At 41.5% G+C, this 19,290-nt stretch overlaps 1 protein-coding gene across 1 annotated transcript in view; it reads left to right on the forward strand.

The window, feature by feature from the left end:
- The window catches only part of trip4 (thyroid hormone receptor interactor 4), a 104,645-nt gene that overhangs the window by 35,410 nt on the left and 49,945 nt on the right, over positions 1-19,290 (forward strand). The window contains exon 12 of the mRNA XM_080729597.1: positions 7,718-7,820. Coding sequence (XP_080585723.1) covers positions 7,718-7,820 — 103 coding nt within the window. The remainder of the gene's footprint in view (positions 1-7,717; positions 7,821-19,290) is intronic.

Consider the following 19,290-nt stretch of genomic DNA (forward strand, 5'->3'; position numbering starts at 1 on the left):
AGCGAGTAAACTATGCACGGAAACGAATTTCACCCACTTTTTACTTCTGAAAACCTCTGATGTGACAATAAATCTGATTCAGGAGCGGTTGGCACCACAGCGGGTGCACTTAAAACGACAAGTAAGATAATCCTTCATCACATTCAACCATGAACAAAAAATCCTTACTTACTTACTACCCAATAATCTAAAAGATATCATATCAGTCCTTCGGTAATTTATAGCAGCATAGTTGTAAAGCAGAAATAACACTCGCCTCTGAGCGAGAGTGGTAACTGACATGCAACATGTCTGTGAATCATAATGCTGCTCACATAAGCCTCTCAATCAAAAATACTCCATCATTCTTTCAGTTTTAATAATGCATTATTTAATTTATGAGAAATATTAGATTTTTTGTTTAATTCTGACCCAAAGTACTCATATCAAGGGGCTTGCAGTCATGTCAACAACATCTCTCTAGATCAGTGGTTTTCAACCAGTGGTCCGGGGACTGACCGTGGTCCTGGAGGGGGTTCCAGGTGGTACCCAGCTAAATGATGGAGAGAGTTGGTAACCAAACTCTTTATGGGTACATTTTACACCCTCAAGAGTTAAATTATTGTTACACATCCACATATTAAACTTAAAAACAATTGTTGTTTTGATCAACGTTTGCCTGTTACAGTATTTCTCCTATGGTACCAACATCAATCAAGCATGGAATTGTGGACACAATCTTATCCAACAACAATAAAATATTCTAGTTAGTTTTGGGTCTGAGAGGTTAAATCTCATCAAATCATGGTCCGTGGCTCAAATGCAGAATAAACTAGAACTGCACTCTGTTGAGGTGCCAACTTGTGCCTTGCGCACAAGTAGGCCATGTATGGCCTACTTGTGCGCCAGCAGAGCGTGCGATGAGGTGCCATGACGCGCCATGACATCACCACTGGCATCACCAGGAATGCTGGTCCCTCACTGGCTGTTAACGATGACGTTGCCAGAAATTCTGGTCCCTGATTGGGCTACAGGGCTTAAACACACACAGACACCTACATACATACCTACATACGCAGCCGTTTTACTGGCTGCTGTCTTCTCGCTCACCCTTGGTTGCGCACCATACAGCTGCTTGTTCATCCTAATTGAGGTTTAGTACAGCACATAGATAGTGGTCTGACTTCTGTAGGGTCGGCATAGTGAGAATAAATAATGTAAAAGTCTTAGTAGCTAAACGGGACTATGTATTTTAAGTTGAACTGTGTTGCCGTAGAGATTTCACAATTGCCAGTAAGGGGTTTTTAGTTCATTGGATGGATACAGTGAAAATAGGGCCGACTACATTGTTGCCCACAGTTCCTAACACTTTCAACCCCCCCTTGGGGTGTAGTTCTTCTGAGCTTATCGCTCAGAAAGAACGCATCTGTTTCTTCATTCTCTGGGTGAAACCAGCCTTGACAGAGTTGGCTAAGCAGTATTTTTTTTTTTTTTTTTTCTTTGACATCTTGTGGGAGGCAGTTTTCTTTCTTTCGGTATGTATCTATCTAAATCTCTGTTCTATTTTGGCCCCTCGGTCCCTCGCCTTGCGCTCCTTGTATCCATCTCTTCCCTCGTGTCCCTTTGTCTTTATCTGTTTTCTTGTTCTCTTTTCCCCCCTGTATATGCTTCCCAACCCCCATAGCCCACCCTCATTTTTTAAAAGCCACATGCTCCCAGCCTGTCTGGCTCAGTTGCACACTGCCAATGAAGGACTTTTTATTGGGCTGAGATTGAGTGCAGCCAAGCAGGGCCGGGCCAGGACTGAGGCTGGGGCCAGGCAGCCACACAGCCTCAGTCTCTGACTGCACAGCCCACTCCACATGCATGCTCTTGTCTGGCCCCATCGCCCAGAAGGAGATTACTTGTCTCTGCTGCCCTTAATTGCCGACAGCAGCTGAAAAGAGGCAGGGAGAGAGAGGGCGAGAGAGAGAGAGGGGGGGGAGGGGGGGGAGGGGGGGGGGGGGGGGGGGGGGGAGATATTTGTATAGAAAGGGAACAGTGTTGGCGTGTCAAGCTTTTACTTGACAAGCTTAGACTCAAAGGTTTGGGTTCCTGCTGTCAAACGCTGGCAGTACGCTAGTTGGCTTTATTGTCAAGGATGTTGTTTTCCTCAATTACTGGTCTTAACTCACAGTATTTTGGATTGTACTGAGAAAGAGTATCTGGAGAGCTGATACAAGATTCACACACTAGTACAAGCTGCAGCAAGGAGAGCTTGATTATCAATATCTGTATATACCTATTGGAGCCATTGTGCCCTATCCGAACCCCCTGAGCTACTATATTATTATCTCTGCTGTGGGCTGTGATTCTCCCCTGTTCGTTGAACTTGTGAATTTCATATTATTACAGTTGGTTATTGTTGCAGCCCTTCTGGCCGTATACCAGCAAATTGAAAAGAATGGGTCGTTTATTGAGTTGGCAGAGGCTCTGATGTGAATAGAGAAGCTGCTAGGGGTTTGCACCTCCTGCTTTTGCTCTCCTGTGCATATAAGAGGTTGTGTAGGTCTTCTTGAAATGCAGTGAAAGACGGAAAACCACAGTTTTTCCTTTCTCTCTTTGGGAAATAATCAATATTTTTGCTCTTTACTGCAAAAGAAAAAGCAGTGATTCAGTGAAAGTGCCTGCCTGCATACATTCTCTCTGCCTGCAGAAGTGTTTTGTTTTCATTATATAGCATCTGTAACTAGGAATATTCTCCAATTTTCTAATCATGACAACAGAATTGTCAACTGCCGGTCATGACTTTTCCACACTTTCAAGTTGCACATTAATTTAACCATGTGCTAATTAATATGAGAGATAATTAATATGGCTGTGTGAGTTTATTAGGGAAGGCAATTATTGAAAACGAACGTCAAAATGAGCATATAATTACATACTTGTTGATATGAAGAGAACATTCCTCTCTGGTTGAAGTTGGTTCTGTTTTTTCCCCCCACTATGCAATCTGTGATGGGTACATTTGTAAAAACAACGCTTTACCCCTCCCAATATCTCCAGGCTTTTGCATAATAAATTCCTTTGCCTTTTCACCAAAGAACATCTTTCACCATTTATACAGACTTTTGGAATAATGCTTTTCCCAAACAGGGTTTGCAAAAGTTTTCCCAAATGATGTCAGGGAGTGGTAGAGAGTTGACCTTGATTTCCCGCAGTTACATTAAAATGTTCATGATTGCCCAATCGGCCAGATGCTCTTGCCTAATCAATTGCAGAAAGAATATTTTCTGTTGCCTTTTTTCCCTTTTCCCTTTTTCTGCTCCCACTTAAAACATGCCAACTGGCAGTTTTATTATCTTTTTGTAGCACTTTGTAAAAGTGTCAGACTAGTGACTTCATTCATGTATAATAGTGTGGCATGTAAGGCAAAGATACTAGTGTAACTACTATAGTATGCATTGTAGAAATACTCTGTTACAAGTAAAAGTCTGTCATTTAAAACGTACTTGAGTAGAAGTACAAAAGGATCAAAAATGTACTTAAAGTACCAAAAGAAGAAATTACTCGATATGCAAAATGTCCCATTCACCTGTTTTCAAATGTATACAAATTAGAAAATAGCAGAGCTCTACAAGTTCTACAAGCACACAATGCGTCGCAGTGCGACACATTGTGCATTTAGGGGCGGCATAGCTGAATGGTTAGGGAGCCCGCCTGGGGAACCAGAGCCCCTGGTTGTCCCAGGTTTGATTCCAGGCCAGGGTAGCAATGTCGATGTGTGTCCCTGAGCAAGACTCTTAACCCCTAATTGCTCACGTGCTCCTTGTGGGCAGCGAATCAACTTGGTTGGGCTGAAAATACTGAATTTCCCTCGCGGGAGGAAATAGGTATCTATGTGATGATTTTGAGCTTGTAGATCGGTTATTTTCAAATGGCTGAAGTGGTTAATGTATCTTTTATAATAATGATCAAAATCTACAAAAAGTAACTAAAGTTTGCTAATAATTGTAGTGGAGTAAAAGTATAATATTTGTCTCTGAGTAGTGGAGTAGAAGTAAGTACTGAACATTGGAAATACTCCAGTAAAGTACAAGTACCTCAAAACTGTACTTCAGTACAGTACTTGAGTAAATGTACTTAGTACTTTACACCACTGAACTACTGTATACCTTTTGGAACAGTGCGGTAGTCACCCCCATTCCTTCCTACTTGGATCAAATTGTGTTTGGTGAATTTGTGATTCGCCCTTGTGCCATAATACTATGTGCAGTATGTGTGCAATACAGGGTTGATTTCATCGACTAAAACTATGCCGAAAAATGTTGGTCGACTACCTTTTTTCACTGACAAAAACGAAATAAAAACTAAGCTATGATGGCTAAAACTGAGACTAAATACAGTATATTGACAGTGTTGTGAGCTTGTAGATCGGCTGTTTTCAGCATGCAACCGAGTGTAAAATCATCCATTACATTTTTGTTGATAAAATCAACTGTAGATTTAGTCAACTAAAACGTAATGACATTTTATTCAAAAGACTATGACTAAACTAAATCAAAAATAATCTGCTGCTAACTGGCTTACAGCTTCAGAACTCTTCTATATCAAAACTCACATTACTACCCACAATGCCTCATAGTTTAAAATGTAGGGTTGCATCATTTATTAATCATACTAATCTAGAGGTCTTCAACGGATTGTCCCTGACACTCCTCAAGTCCTCATTACTGCAGGGGCCGCCAGATCATTGTTTGATAGTATTTTCTTTGATAGTGCACATTAGCATGAATTCATCATACATTATTATTTGCAAAGATAAATTGTAAAAAAAAAAAAAAAAAAAAAGAAAGAATAGAAATGCACAACACTGATAACGTTGTAAAACAAATCTATGAAGTCATCAAAGCTGCTGCGGTACTTGGAGACAACCCATAGCCTCTAAAAAGAAAAGAAAAATGTGGAATTCTTCCAAGCTAGTCTCAAGACTCTCAATGGTCAACAGACATTGATGAGACAATCAGCTCAAGTTGGTGAGCAAGCTTTGAAAGGCTGTCCTCAAGTTGTTCTTTCAAATTGTCGGGAAAAAAGCCATACACGATTGCAGAGGAATTTAGTATTGCCTGCAGCTAGTGATATGTGTAAAAGTTAACAATGTTTGGTAATGAGGAGTAGGCCACGTTAATAAACTGAAACCCATTCCGTTGTGGGACCCAACCAATGCTCTACTACTACCACTCTGAGGATGGCTTTCACACAGAGTGCTTGATACACCGTGAACATGACATGGATGATTTTACAGTTAAAACTATACACGTGTAATTGTACAATGAATTGATTACTTTCATGTATTGCCAACATGGTTGTTCCGAGGTAAATGCATTTAAGAATTACTTCATTATGTCGGACTGTCCTGAAGCTTGTCTATAATCTATTGTTGACATGTCTACGTCAGCTGCGTAAGATCATTTCTGATGTATTATGAGCACGAGCGTTTGAGTAAGCTGACTCGTCACACGGCCACGATATTTCATGCCTTTTTGATTAACGCGGTATGGAAACAATTAGATGGGGGAGGGGGGAGGGGGGAGGCGAAGCCAGTATATTCCAGAGCTTTAAATGCTAATTAGCAAATGGAGGATGAAAGAGAGCAGGCGACTGGCTGGGTTTCACATGAGCACGCTCCAGCCCTGCTCACAGCTTTGTTCATTTCATTTGAATTTAGAAAAAACAGCACCATTTTGTTGGGGTCGGTCAAGACCTCAGACAAAACAGCCATCTTGTTTAACGTGAGATTTCTTTGCTTTGAGTTTGCTCAAGTGGAAAGATTCTAATAGTCTGTTTTACCAATTAATATACAATTCAGGAGATCATTTTAATAGAGCCAAAGAGGGCAATGATGACATGTACTATCATGGCTTTTCTTTTAACTATGATTGCTTTGTTGCTGTGTAGTGCTAAGTAGTTTTCGGATACCGGTAGATTGTTCATGGACTGTCAGTTTTAACTGGGAGTGGAGGCTCAGACTGCATGCAGGGGGATCTTGATTAACTGAACATCACTTTAAGACGTTGACTCTTAGTAGAATCCCCGCCAAGCTTTAATGATTTTGAGTGTTCACATCTCTTATCATTTTAGCAGCAGTATTACTGCCGAGTCGACATGGACTGTAGTCTGAAATAAATCTCTCTATCAACTCTCTCCCTCCCAGTTTGTCAGGGACCACACAGATGGTTTGCCAGGCCCTTTCGATTTCCCTTAAAAGCCCTGAATTTGTCACAACCTTCAGTGCTCCTCAGAGAGAAATGGAGAGGTTTGCGAGTAAAGAGGTGGGGGAGACATGGGGTAAAGCATTGCTGTCATGAAAAGCTGCCGCTTCCTGGACGGCTAGATGCAATCATGGGCACTATCTGATAGCGGCGTAGGAAATTGGATGAGCCCCAGAGCTGTTGGCCACCACTGATGGGAAAGATGACTCCTTTGTCATGAAATGTCACTCATTTCCCCCACTCTCACCTGAGAGACCAATCAATAAGATGGAGAGAGCGAGTCTCTTCTAGCGAGGCTTCTGGGCCGCTGTCAATTATACTGCATAGTGCAACACATTTTCTCCCGGGCAGGAATGTGATGACATAGTGTGCATAATTGTGACATGGAAAGGAGAGGATTTGACTTACTGGCAATGTCACAAAAATGTAATTTATTACATTATTAAATTATAATATATTGTTGGTGATACATACAGTATGTATAATGCAATTTTGGTGATGGTGTGTATCATATCCTAAAAGACATTGCATGACGTGCACTTTATTACCTACACTTATTGGCTGTACAACAATTTTGCAATGCTGAACGATTGCCCATAGCTATTAAATTATAACAAAGATATTTCTGTAGGCGCAACTTAAGGCACACTAAATATGTCTCCTAGTCTGTGGACAGGACTTTCTAATTAGTTTTCTAATTAGTTCCTTTGTTCCAGTGAATTGAAATTGTAATAGTTCAGCTACAATGACGTCCTAGACATTTGTGTGCTTCGGGTTTTGTGGGATCAGTTTGTGGAAGGCTGTTTCCCGTTTCAGAATCCGAATGCCTCACGCTCTCCCATACAAAGATGTTAGAGATGAGTGAGTGAGTAAGAGCTACTGGCCTGCACAACACCTTGACCATAAATAAACCAAATCAAACATATTTGGAATTAATTGGAATGCCAAATGCTCATTAATGGTCTTGTGGCTAAATTGACCGGAATTTGGTCCATCCTTTGCTAAAGTAACATTATTCACTATCACCATGTACCACCAAAACTGTGGGTGGAGTAGCGCTGCAAATTTGGGGGGTTTATGTATAACAGTGAAAAAACACAATAGTGTTGGTTGCCTAGACAACCGCACTATTTGGTAATGGTGTCCTCCACTGACTTTTGGTCATAGTGTACCTCATGTATGATGTGATATTCAATGTCGCCCATACTATATGCACTTTTAACTATTTAACATTTTTTTAACCAAAACTATGGTTTGGTACGTAGGACAGGCACTTATAAGCTTCAGCCTATTCCTTTTCCTGATCACCTTTAACTATGTAACAGTTTTCTTGATGTATGATTTTATTGATACTGTTGAAGATGATCAAATAAACTAAACTATAAATATATATATATATATATATATATATATATATATAATAAATAGTCTGCCCTTTCTCTCTTACGAATGGCATCCTGACTTGTTTTATTGTGGTGTGCCCGCAGTTCCCTGGTATCAGCGACGAGTCAGCCTCTCCATTCGTCTTCATCTGCACCAACCCCCAGGAGCTGGTGGTGAAATTCCCCATGAAGGGGAAGCACAAGATCTGTAAGTCTTTCTTTCTTTTCATGTCAGAGGAGGAAAGTGGAGCTGATGGAATTTGCCTCAGTCGTCAGAAGGTTTTATTTTCTCTCTCTCTCTCTCTCTCTCTCTCTCTCTCTCTCTCTCTCTCTCTCTCTCTCTCTCTCTCTCTCTCTCTCTCTCTCTCTCTTTGTATTCTCAGACAAATTCATGCATAAATGGACGTGCAAAAGAATCATGCTATGAGCACAGATCCTGACTTAATGTTTAAAACGCACGCACACGCGTACGTACGTGTGCACACACGCGCACACACGCACACACATAAATCCTCTGCGAGAGCCATCTGTAAGGACAGGATTTTGCTGTCAGGTTGCCTGGGGGACAAGCTGGGGCTAGATGCGCAGCAGTGTTGTTGGTGTGTATTATGTGATTTATAATGGGACTCAAACATATTTTCCCCCTGCTGCCATTGCCGGCGCCGCCCGCTGCAAAATGATGTACCTGCGAGCTCTTTTGTTAATATTTCAAAAACCCTCTAAAGGCTTGAGAGAGGGTTGTTTATGCAGCTGTGCCTGTCTTCTGATCCTTCCAGATCGATGGAGGGGAGAGAGCATTTGAAAGACTCTGGTAAAAAAGCTTCGGGAGCCGCCATGGATGCCCTTTTTTATACTGGAGAGGATGAGAAGTGTTTGGCTTCTGTATTTGTGAACAGTTTAGATTAAATGTTTGTCGGCTATAGCACTGACACGGTGCAGGCTCTGGCTGAGCATTAATCAACTGATCCAAGCCTAGCCAGCTCTCTTAATTCATCGTTAGCTTTGTACTGCATTATCATAGTACAGAACATTGTTTTTGCAGAACCCTTTCCTCAGGGAGAAATAGATCTATTTGCAGGAGAGCTAATATCCCTTTAGTGGTTACTTGTAGTTGTAGATTATTTCTGTGCCTGCTTTTTACCTGCAGTCTATTATCTGACTTCAGTCAAATCTCAGTGTTTATTAAACTCTGACTGAGAGTGTACAAATGGATACATGATCATTGATAGTTATTTTTTGAGACGCACTTACGGGAGAATTCTTTTATTCGGTGTGCAACACACAGCTTTCTTTCTCCATTGGAATTGCTTTACGGAACCCGATCTAGTGAAAAGTGAAAACGGGGCGCCAAATATTCGAAACCTTCGGCGATTCTGTCAATAATATATCCGTTGAGTCACACATCCGCTCCTTTTGCGGGCCAAACAAGGGAATCACAACACGTTGATCCCATTTTCACTCATACTAGGACATGACGGCAATCTGTGGCTCTCACACAGGTCCTCTGCACCATTGGTTCTCAAAGTGGGGTCCGGGGACCCCCAGGGGTCCTTGAGGGAGTTCCAGGGTGTCCCCAGCTAAATGATAGTTAACATTGATTTTACATTATAAATTGGGGTACCAGAGATAGAAATGCCATTAAATGGGGGTTCATAGCCTAATAAATGTCAAACTGAGGGTCCTTGAAATTAAAATGGTTGAGTATCACTGCTATACTGTAGCTGTAATACTCTTCTTCTCTTATATGGGGGTCCCTGACAATAATATATTTTCAAACGGGGGTCCGCAGGCTAATTAGTGTCAATTTGGGGGTCCTTGACATGAAAAAGTTTGAGAACCACTGCTGTGCCCTACTGTGTGCAGAGATTGTTGAGCATGTTTTTATCTGTGTGTGTTTTTTTGATAGCATTGTTTGAGTAACAGAGCACCTAGAACTACAGAGTGGCGGAATTAAATGCAACTGTTGGTTGTTGCAGCATTGGATGGATGATTATGTTATTGCGTGTGATTTGCAATGTTGTTCTTCACAGCAAAATCATGTAGCAGGAGGCACATCCCAATAATAATACCATAATTACTTCATTGTCTGATGCAGTAACATCCAATCTCTCCCTCTCCGTCTCTCTGGCAGGTGCACACCTTCATTGTCATGACTTCCGATAGATCATAATATCTAATTTGGTGTAGGCATTTTCAGCATTTTCTGTCTTTGTTTTGTCAAAACAAATAGGCCCCTCCCTCAAACTTTGGAGGACAATTATTGCCAATCAGTATAGAATATCAAAGATCTCTGATACATGCCCAGAGAACATCTATAGCAATTTGTGTGAGTTTTGGACAAAAAGCGTGGCTGTAAAATCTAGTTGAGATTTGCATCATGATCCAGGAAGCCAGGGGGAAAAATATATATATTGTGCGACCTGCAGTTCAAGAGTTACTGTATAGACCGATTTGAAACATTTTGGGTGACTTCATGGACTGCTCTGAAAACACAGTCACACACACACATACTGTACGGGTGAAAACATAAACATTCGTCCCCGGCCTTTAGCTGAACAAGACCATGTATGCACCTTGCACTTTATTTTGAGCTTATGTCATACATGAAAGGAGCCCCCCTCCTCCCCCCATCAAGTATGACATAAGATCAAAATGGCCACTGCTTGAATATGCTTAATCCAAGACGACACTGTCTTTTTGAACATGCTCTGTTGGCATAGCAACTGGGACACTGTAAGTGAAAGTGACTGTTGGAAAGCCGCCCAGAGAGCGGATGAGTGCTGTTTGGCTGGGAATTCACCGGGAGGGGAAACGCAGAGCGATCTGTGATTCAGTAGCCATGGAGATTCCATGCATCATGTCTAGGGGTTGGAATCCGGAACCGGAGGAATTCGGTTTCCGGAACCGGGTTTATCATACAGTCAGAGTTGGTTATGTGGACTTCACGTCTGCCATGCAATTACAATACCGGTGGTTCTCAAACCTTTACATTTCAAGGACCACCTCTGAGAGTGTACAAATAGACCCGTAAGTGTAAATGGTGCATTTATATAGCGCTTTCATCCAAAGCGCTTTACATAGATTGTGCATTACATTCACCCATTCACGCACACATTCATAAACCGGTGGCGGAGGAAACCATGCAAGGCACCAACCTACTCACCGGGAGCAATTAGGGGTTCAGAGTCTTGCCCAAGGACCCTTCGACATTAACTCTGGGGGAGCCCGGATTCGAACTGGGAACCCTTCGTGCTCTAATAACGGTTTCTCTACCCCTGAACCATGCCGCTTATTTGGTTCCATTTGTACACTCTCAAGAGTTGCAGACCTATTAAGGAATCGGACCATAAGAGGGATTGGTTAAGGAACCGGAATCGTTTAAATCCTAACAGATCCCTTCCCTAATCCTGTCCCAGCAAAAGAAAGATTGTTGCAAAATATATCACAGAATATAGTATACACATTACTACAGTAGTCGTAGGTAGGAGGGATGTCCGATATTATCGTCTGATATTAGCATAAAGATTAATATCGGAAAATATCGGTATCGGTAAAAAATCATTGTACAGGAGTTCTTACTGCATTGTACATACATGGCTTACGACACATAACGTGCATCGCCTACCCCCCAAAAAACAGACGTACAAGCTATCAACGCACCGCGTCATGGTGTGTCGACAGCTTATAGATCTGTTCCTTTGAGCAACAATGAGGAGCAAATACTGAGCATTTTGGTAACCAAATAAGCCTGTAAACTTAGACCGTAACACTACATGGTCAACATAGACATGTCATTTTTTTTACTTACTATAAGTACAGTACTTGAGTGAATGTACCTACTGTAGTTACTTTACACCACTGCCCACAAGTATAATACAAGTATAATAAAACTAACAAGCGCGCGCGCGTGTGTGGTGAATGGCTGCACGTAATAAATACATAAAGCACACAGCATACTTTTACATGGCTGCCAACATTAGAGTAGTTAGCCTGACCCAGCGCGGCCCACAGTGGCAGACCTTATGTGATCTCTGTCACTGGCTACCTTCTCTCTCTCTCTCTCCCTCCTCAACCTCCTCTGAGTGAATCTCATGGGTCACAGCATTGCTGCTCTTCTCTCTGGGAGGCTCAGCAAAAGTGTTTTTCTCTAACTCGGGGGGGGTGGGGATCTGATTCACACCGGCCTTTCCAACCGAGTGTTGGTAGAAGGAGCAGCAAACAGGAGGACGCACGATTTGTCTGCTCTCCAAAATCGTTTATTCATCGCTCATTCAAAACCCACAACCCAGGAAGAAATTGTTATTTTATCCATCTGTATGGAGGAGTATAGTAGCAAATAGGGCTGTCACAATTATTACATGATCTAATCGCAATTATTTGAGGTAATCACAATTATTTTGCGAAACATAAACATAATCGTTTCCATGTTGAAAAATGTTTTCACACATTTTCAAAAACAGTGGAAATAGCCGATCTACAAGCTCACAATGCCATGTCTTTCTATATTTAGGTTATGTGTCATATCTGCAATGTGCAACTTCAAAGCCTACAAGCCAAACAGAAATGTAGTTGTCAACGACAAAAACACAATTAAATCGTTAATCGCAATTATTTGAGTGACAGTTAATCGTCATGTAAAATGTCATAATCGTGACAGCCCTAGTAGCACAGTGGAACTGGCACAACTGAAGATGCTCTCCGTACTGTGCTTTCGGAAAGTGTTGATGGGGTTGTCAGGTTGCAGCTTTGCTACAGCGCTGGCAGTTTTACACGGCAGCTACAGTAAGCATCGTAATGTATATTTATAGCCATACTTACATCACCTCGTATCACGTTAACTTGGTGATGCCATTTTCATTTCTGCTGGATAGTTGGATGCCAACTGCGTGAAGCAACACTAGATGCTCCACCGTCTGTGCTGTACTTATCATCTATTCGAAAATTAGCCTCTCATGGTAAGGAGGAGGAGCTGACAAACTCTTGGATTGCAGCTTTAAAGTCCAGCTGCAATGGCCCTTTTGCTATCCTTTTATAAGTTTTTAGCAAAAACAGAGGCTGGTTGTGTCTCAGCCAATTACAGTCTCAGCCGACCACCGCGTCCCTACCCTCGGGCTATGGGGATATCGATGCAAATGCAATTACTTCTGCACTTCTTGTGTCTGCACTTCACACCACGAGGCAGAAAGAAAGAGAGGCAATGAAGCACGTTTGTTAATACATTGCCTATTTCTCACCTCAAATATTTATATAGATACATACTTTAGTGAGCTGTTTAATACAATATATATATTTTTTAATGCAACGATTAATTAGAAAGCTGAAAAAGGGCAGGGTACAAGACTGTGTACATCATTATTTTAAATATTGCGGAAACTACACTCCCAGAATGCATTGCGAATGACACTTGTTTCCTGAAATATATCCCTTAAATCACGCTCAGTTTAGTTATCCAGGCCAGCATATGTATGGCCTGACATGTAGTGATTTTCATCTCTGTGGACGCTCTTATCGTCATCTTTAACATAGTGCATCATATTTGTAAAAAAAAGACACTCGCTCACGGATTTCTGCTGAAGTGCAATAATCCGCCGGGAAGACAGGGAGCAGTAAGCTACTTCCGCGGTAACCGCAAGATACATGAAAGAAGAAGTAGCTAGACCAATCACAGACGTCGATTTCACCGGATGTACATTTTTAGTAATGCCTTCTCCATACGATCTTGACTAAAACGTGTTTTACTAAAACTAGAGTGATTGCATACATACTCGGGGGTTCTACAGGAGCATATAGAACCATTTTACAACCACCAGCCTAGTGGTAAGCGTACATTGAATTGCTACGACTTTGTGGCTGATAATGAAAAACCCTATGGTGAAAATGAATGGGACGTTTACTTCCGACAACTCACTGCGATGCCCTATAGAAATGCACTGCCTGCCTCTGCTGAATGTTTATCGCCTGCTGAGAAGATTATGTGCTGAGTTATGCTGGATGCAAACCCAGGTTGACCAGCCATTAGCCTATGGAGGGGAGTCTGTGACATTTAGAATGGCATAAAGCCAGGGCTTTACTCTCTATTGGCTGTTGTGGATTTATGGACACCATCCTAAGAACATGTTTATGTGCATGTGAGAAACCATGAAGGTCACTCCGGTTGTTAGAAGCGCTCCCTATCATTCACGTCCTCAGCCTGTGACTGCATGTACAATGTAATGTATTTATGACAGCGGTCTTCAACAGGGGGTCCGACTACGAGACCCCTAGGGAGTCCTCAGAATTACTACAAATCTTTGTGTGATAGGACTTTTTTTTCCATTAACCACTTGAACCCTAACATCCCTATTCTGAGATGAACTTTAGGCGAAAATAATTGCGAGGCGCTGTGAGCTTGTACGTAGATCGGTTATTTTGTGTGTGTGTGTGTGTGTGTGTGTGTGTGTGTGTGTGTGTGTGTGTGTGTGTGTGTGTGTGTGTGTGTGTGTGTGTGTGTGTGTGTGTGTGTGTGTGTGTGTGTGTGTGTGTGTGTGTGTGTGTGTGTGTGTGTGTGCGTGTGTGTTGCTGTGCGTGTGTGTGTTCCTGCACATATGCACATGCAAATTGATGCGTGAGTGTACAGGCCCAGGGATGTTTAACAGCTTTCTTCTTGACTTTCTCTAATTGTCTCATCACTCATTATGCTCATTGTGATTGGAAACACTGGTCTGTAGCGCACTGGCACACACACACACACACACACACACACACACACACAGAGCACTTGATATTCACATCCATATGCCGTAAAGTATAACCTATTGAGATCTAATGCCATACATATTCAGTAGCCCCGGGCGGACGGCAAGATTGGAAGCAAATTAATCTATATTTACTTGTTCCTTTTTAACGGCTATATGTGCCGAGGGACCACTGAGAACATATCACCAACAAATGATACACTTATTTGTTTGCTCTGCATTTAGCATCATATCCCGTGTACACACACTGCCCTTCCAGCTGTTTCCTCAATGTCATTTGCATTTCCCACGCATATATTATACGCTCTTACAATATGTATCACTTTCATCCCTCAGGTTGCATATCAAATTGGCCTCGTATATATATTCCCACTGAAAGCACACAGGGTAGGATTCCGTTCTACTAACCATCAGCTGCACTGTTACCCCATGGTCCCCCCTTTGTTTTATAGACGCAGAAACGCGGCGGCACAGAGATTGAAAACAGGGAAAGCCAATTATCTAACCAGCGTCCACCTTCTCTCCTGAGATAGCCACCGGTTCTCTTGCTTCTATTCCTCCCTTCCCCTCAGTTCCGTTCTCTCTCTCTCTCTCTCTCTCTCTCTCTCTCTCTTTCTCTCTTTCTCCGTCCTCTGTCGGGAGACAGAAAGAGGTTAGATAGACGGAAGTCCTTTTTGGTTATTTATTCATGGATTTCCCATTTAATATTCATGCCTTTTTTCCAGGGCTATCTGGGGTGCAGAGAGAGAGAGAGAGAGAGAATTTGCTGCCTCTCTGTGAGGCGGCCAGGGCCAAAAAAAAACAGGTTTCGGCTCCAATGAGCCTTGTGGATGAAGGGAATATATAGAGAGAGAGAGCAGGGTTTCATGTATTCTCCAGTCAATGAGAGGCAGGCCTTGAAGGTGACAGGCTGTGTTTATTACTGATCTGTCAGGCGGTTAATGGGCAGAAGAGTGGAAAGTGGAGAGCTGAGCTACTGAGAAGAGACCTAGGCAGACAGTCATGGGAGCTACTAGAGAGAGAGAGAGAGCCAGGCAGACAGTCATGGGAGCTACTAGAGAGAGAGAGAGAGAGCTCTGAGCAATGAACTTGGCCGTGCAATTTCTCACAAGTCCTTACAGGATCGGCGACTATGCTCAGAGGCAACTGCTTTGGGATCTGTAAAATGTGACAATATATATATATATATATATATATATATATATATATTAGGGCTGGGACTTTAATTGATTAATTGCGATTAATTAATTACAGAAAATGTACGCGATTAAAAAAATGTACGCATTTTAATCGCACTTAGTACCTTCAGTTTCGGGCATACTGATCATAGTGATGCACCAACCAGGAAGAGACAAACAAACACAAAGGGAGAAGTAGCCGATCAGAGCGCTTTGCTTGGCCCAGTGGATAAGAAATTTAGATTTAAAAAACTCACTCATTAATTCCCTAGTACAACAAAATGTGTTTTACTTGAAAAAAATGCTTCTCAGGTCAAATATCGATGTGCGATTAAAATGCGATTAATTGCGATTAATTAATCACGTAGCCTGTAATTAATTAGCTTAAAAATGTTAATCGCATCCCAGCCCTAATATATATATATATATATATATATATATATATATATATATATTTATTTATTTTTTCTCTCTTGCCGTCGTGATTTCTGGTGAAAATAAGATGAATCCAGTGGTGTAAAGTTACTGTACTTAATTTTAAGTACCATTTTGAGGTACTTTTACTTTACTGGAGTATTTCAAATTTTCAGTACTATCACTTCTACTCCACTACAATTATTTGAAAACTGTATGTACTAGTTACTTTGTAGATTTTGATTATTATTACAAAACATACATACACCAACCACTTCAGTTAGAGTCCAGTACTTTCCCCTGTAACAGAGTATTTCTACATTGCAGTGTTGATACTTTTACTTAAGTAAAACATGTGAGTACTTTTTCAACCACTGGATGAATCCACCGTACTGGCGCCAGAGAACCGGTTTTTAGTCACGTGCCGTTAAATTCTGTCTCTGCAAAATGTACGATCTCTTTTAACACCCATGGGGCCAAACTCGTTCAGTAACGAGACAAGGCCACTGGAGGTCGCTGCGCCAAAACTCAGTTGTCTCGTTGAGAGACGAGACAAAGGGTTAACTTTGCAGCGTGCTGCTGCGCGCATGTTGTGTGCCCTGTAAAAGACCCTGGTCCATACGGTCATCATAACGTGACTCGCACAGAAGCAAAATGGAGCGTCTATGCTGCATAGACTCCCATTCTATGCTGAAACATAAAAACAGCTTTATCTATGAATAAGGTGCAAAGAACGCCAGGGAAGCAGAAATCTGCTTGTTTTCACGGCGACACTATACCACGATGGTTGGCCCCGGTTTGGATTTTAGTTTTGCGAGCGTTTGTAAACAAATGGATTATCTTCCTCAATCGTCAGCGGACACTCACGTGTACACGCACAAAGCTTCCGAGGCTCTTCAAAATAAGCGTAATTGAACGGCGGCACCAGCAACAGCTAGAAATGTTAGAAACCTTGGTTCCCATTGTGTTAAGAGCCTCTGTGTAATAATTAATTGACTGTGAAGTGTTGGACAGTTATATCTAAAATATGTTCATCTTGATCATTTTGTTATTATTTTGATCATAGTCATTAGTTGAGTATTAGTGTCTATGATTTGTCAGGGATTTGCTGTTGTCAAAAGATTGTAAATCAGTTCATTATTGTCTCACAGCAGCAACAACAGTCCCAATTCACTTTTGTTTAGCAGTTGTTTGACCTTGATTTCTAACGGAAATATTTTCAGAATGACTCACGATGCTTCATTTTATGTTTTTCTACCACAAACGTCCTTGAGAGAGTGTATTCCTTGTGAATCAAGGTTTGTATTGATAAAATGCCAGCTAGACATTTACTCTTGGCTTCCCCGACGTGAAGCTGAAACACCAGTCTCTTCTCTTCTTTCCCGCACTCTATTTAGCACAGTTTCTGCATATTATTGTCATCATTGCAAATTTAAGTTGACGATTAATTGTCACACAATTCATTCTGATTAATGATTTAATTGTGTCTGGCATTGAACATATGAGAAAAAGAAATTGCATTCAGGTTTGTCCCACGACCCCAACTCTGGGAACCCCTGTACTAGTGGACTCCTAATGTCATCCATATTCTGAAGGAAGATTTGCCATGGACATTGGACAAGGCCAAGTCTTTTCCACGTACATGTTTGTCCGTATACAGACATATTGGCGACCCCCAGTCAGAATAATGGGCAGTCCAGTCCCAGTACAAAGGCTAGACTTTGCTTCCCCGTGCCTTTTTGTTCCAGCCTTTTGGAGCAATTAAGAGACCAATGTCAGAGGATGTAACGGTCTTGCTGGGCACATGCCTAAAAAGCATCGCAGATAAGTAGGCAGATACATTTCCATTTATTGATTTATTGGGGGAGGGAAAAGAATCTTAGGATTTTCAAACCAACATGCAACCAATGCAGGGTCTCTGGCTGGTCTTCGTCAGCACGCATGCTGCGTTCTCAATGATAGTAACTTATAATTTTTTTGCATACCAGATAGGAGAGCAAAATTTACATTTGCATTACAGCAATCTAAAAAAAAAAGAGATCTTTGTTTTTACTCTGTGTGTGTGTGTGTGTGTGTGTGTGTGTGTGTGTGTGTGTGTGTGTGTGTGTGTGTGTGTGTGTGTGTGTGTGTGGGGGGGGGGGGGGGGGGGGGGTATGCCTTCTACCAGAAGAACGTGTGTGGGCTGGCTATTTGTCACAATATGTAATGGAATGGGCTGTTTTGATTTGGAGCCCGTTGTTAAAACGTTAACATCTAATGCCTCCCCTTCCCCATATTCTCCACCCACAAGGAAGATCAATATATTTTTCTTCATCCACCATGCTTTTTCTTGCATCAGTCTATAAAACCAGGAAATACCCTACTGTGCAGTTTTTGCCAGCATTGTTCTTGTTTATTTATGAAGATGATAAATAAAGATCACTATGTGTCAAATTGTGATTCACCATTACTAAGTATAAAATGCATGGTGCATTTTGACTTGTCTCCTATGAGGAACATGTCATGCCAAGAATCAATGCCAAGTTTATTGATTTGATCTGACTCAAGAGAAGAATTTCCTATTGGAAATTATATGTTGTGATATTATTCCTTGTATAAACAATTGAAATTATATATGGAGAGTCTTTTTTCCAAATAATTCTATTAAACTATGATGGATTGCATACTGTCTGATTTGCTTCTCCTTCATAAAAGGCTTATGACTGGTGAATTAATTTAGAATTTTAGATGGAATATTATTTGTATTTTTATATTTTATATTATATGTACTTTGCACACACACTCCTTGGCTGCCAAACCACAACCTCCACCCCTCATTTCTCACATGGCCCTAGCCCTCTAGCGCTACCATGAGGCCGATTCTTGCAAAACAAATTTTTTGGACACTGCTCCTACAGATTTTGCCCTAAAATCACACAAAGCGGTACATGTGACCTGACGGTCGCTTATCTCCCGATTAGGGAGTCTTACTGGTGCATAGTGTCAAATATTTACTGCATGTTGCTCTGAACCACCTTAGTTCAGATTAACGCTTTGAAGAAGAAATAAACTACAGAGGGAAGTCAAGAAGTGAAATGGATCACTGCCCATAGCAGGTGTCACAGCCACTGGAAAGAGGAGATTCATAGAATGCTGTACGTGTATGGATTATAAGCTGTCTGGCCCCCGTATTGTAGTGCTCTGTATCAGCAGTTTACCAGCACTGCACATATCCATGCAGACATCTTAAGATGTCGATCAGCCCATTCATAATGATTTGCACCGGCAAGGAAAACGTGTATTGAACTGAAGAGACATTAATATTTCTATTCTATTCTATTATATACTGTGCAGTAAAGACAAATTCTTGTCT

This window comes from Nannobrachium achirus (assembly GCF_963921795.1).
Source record: "Nannobrachium achirus genome assembly, chromosome: 7".
Taxonomy (NCBI): domain Eukaryota; kingdom Metazoa; phylum Chordata; class Actinopteri; order Myctophiformes; family Myctophidae; genus Nannobrachium; species Nannobrachium achirus.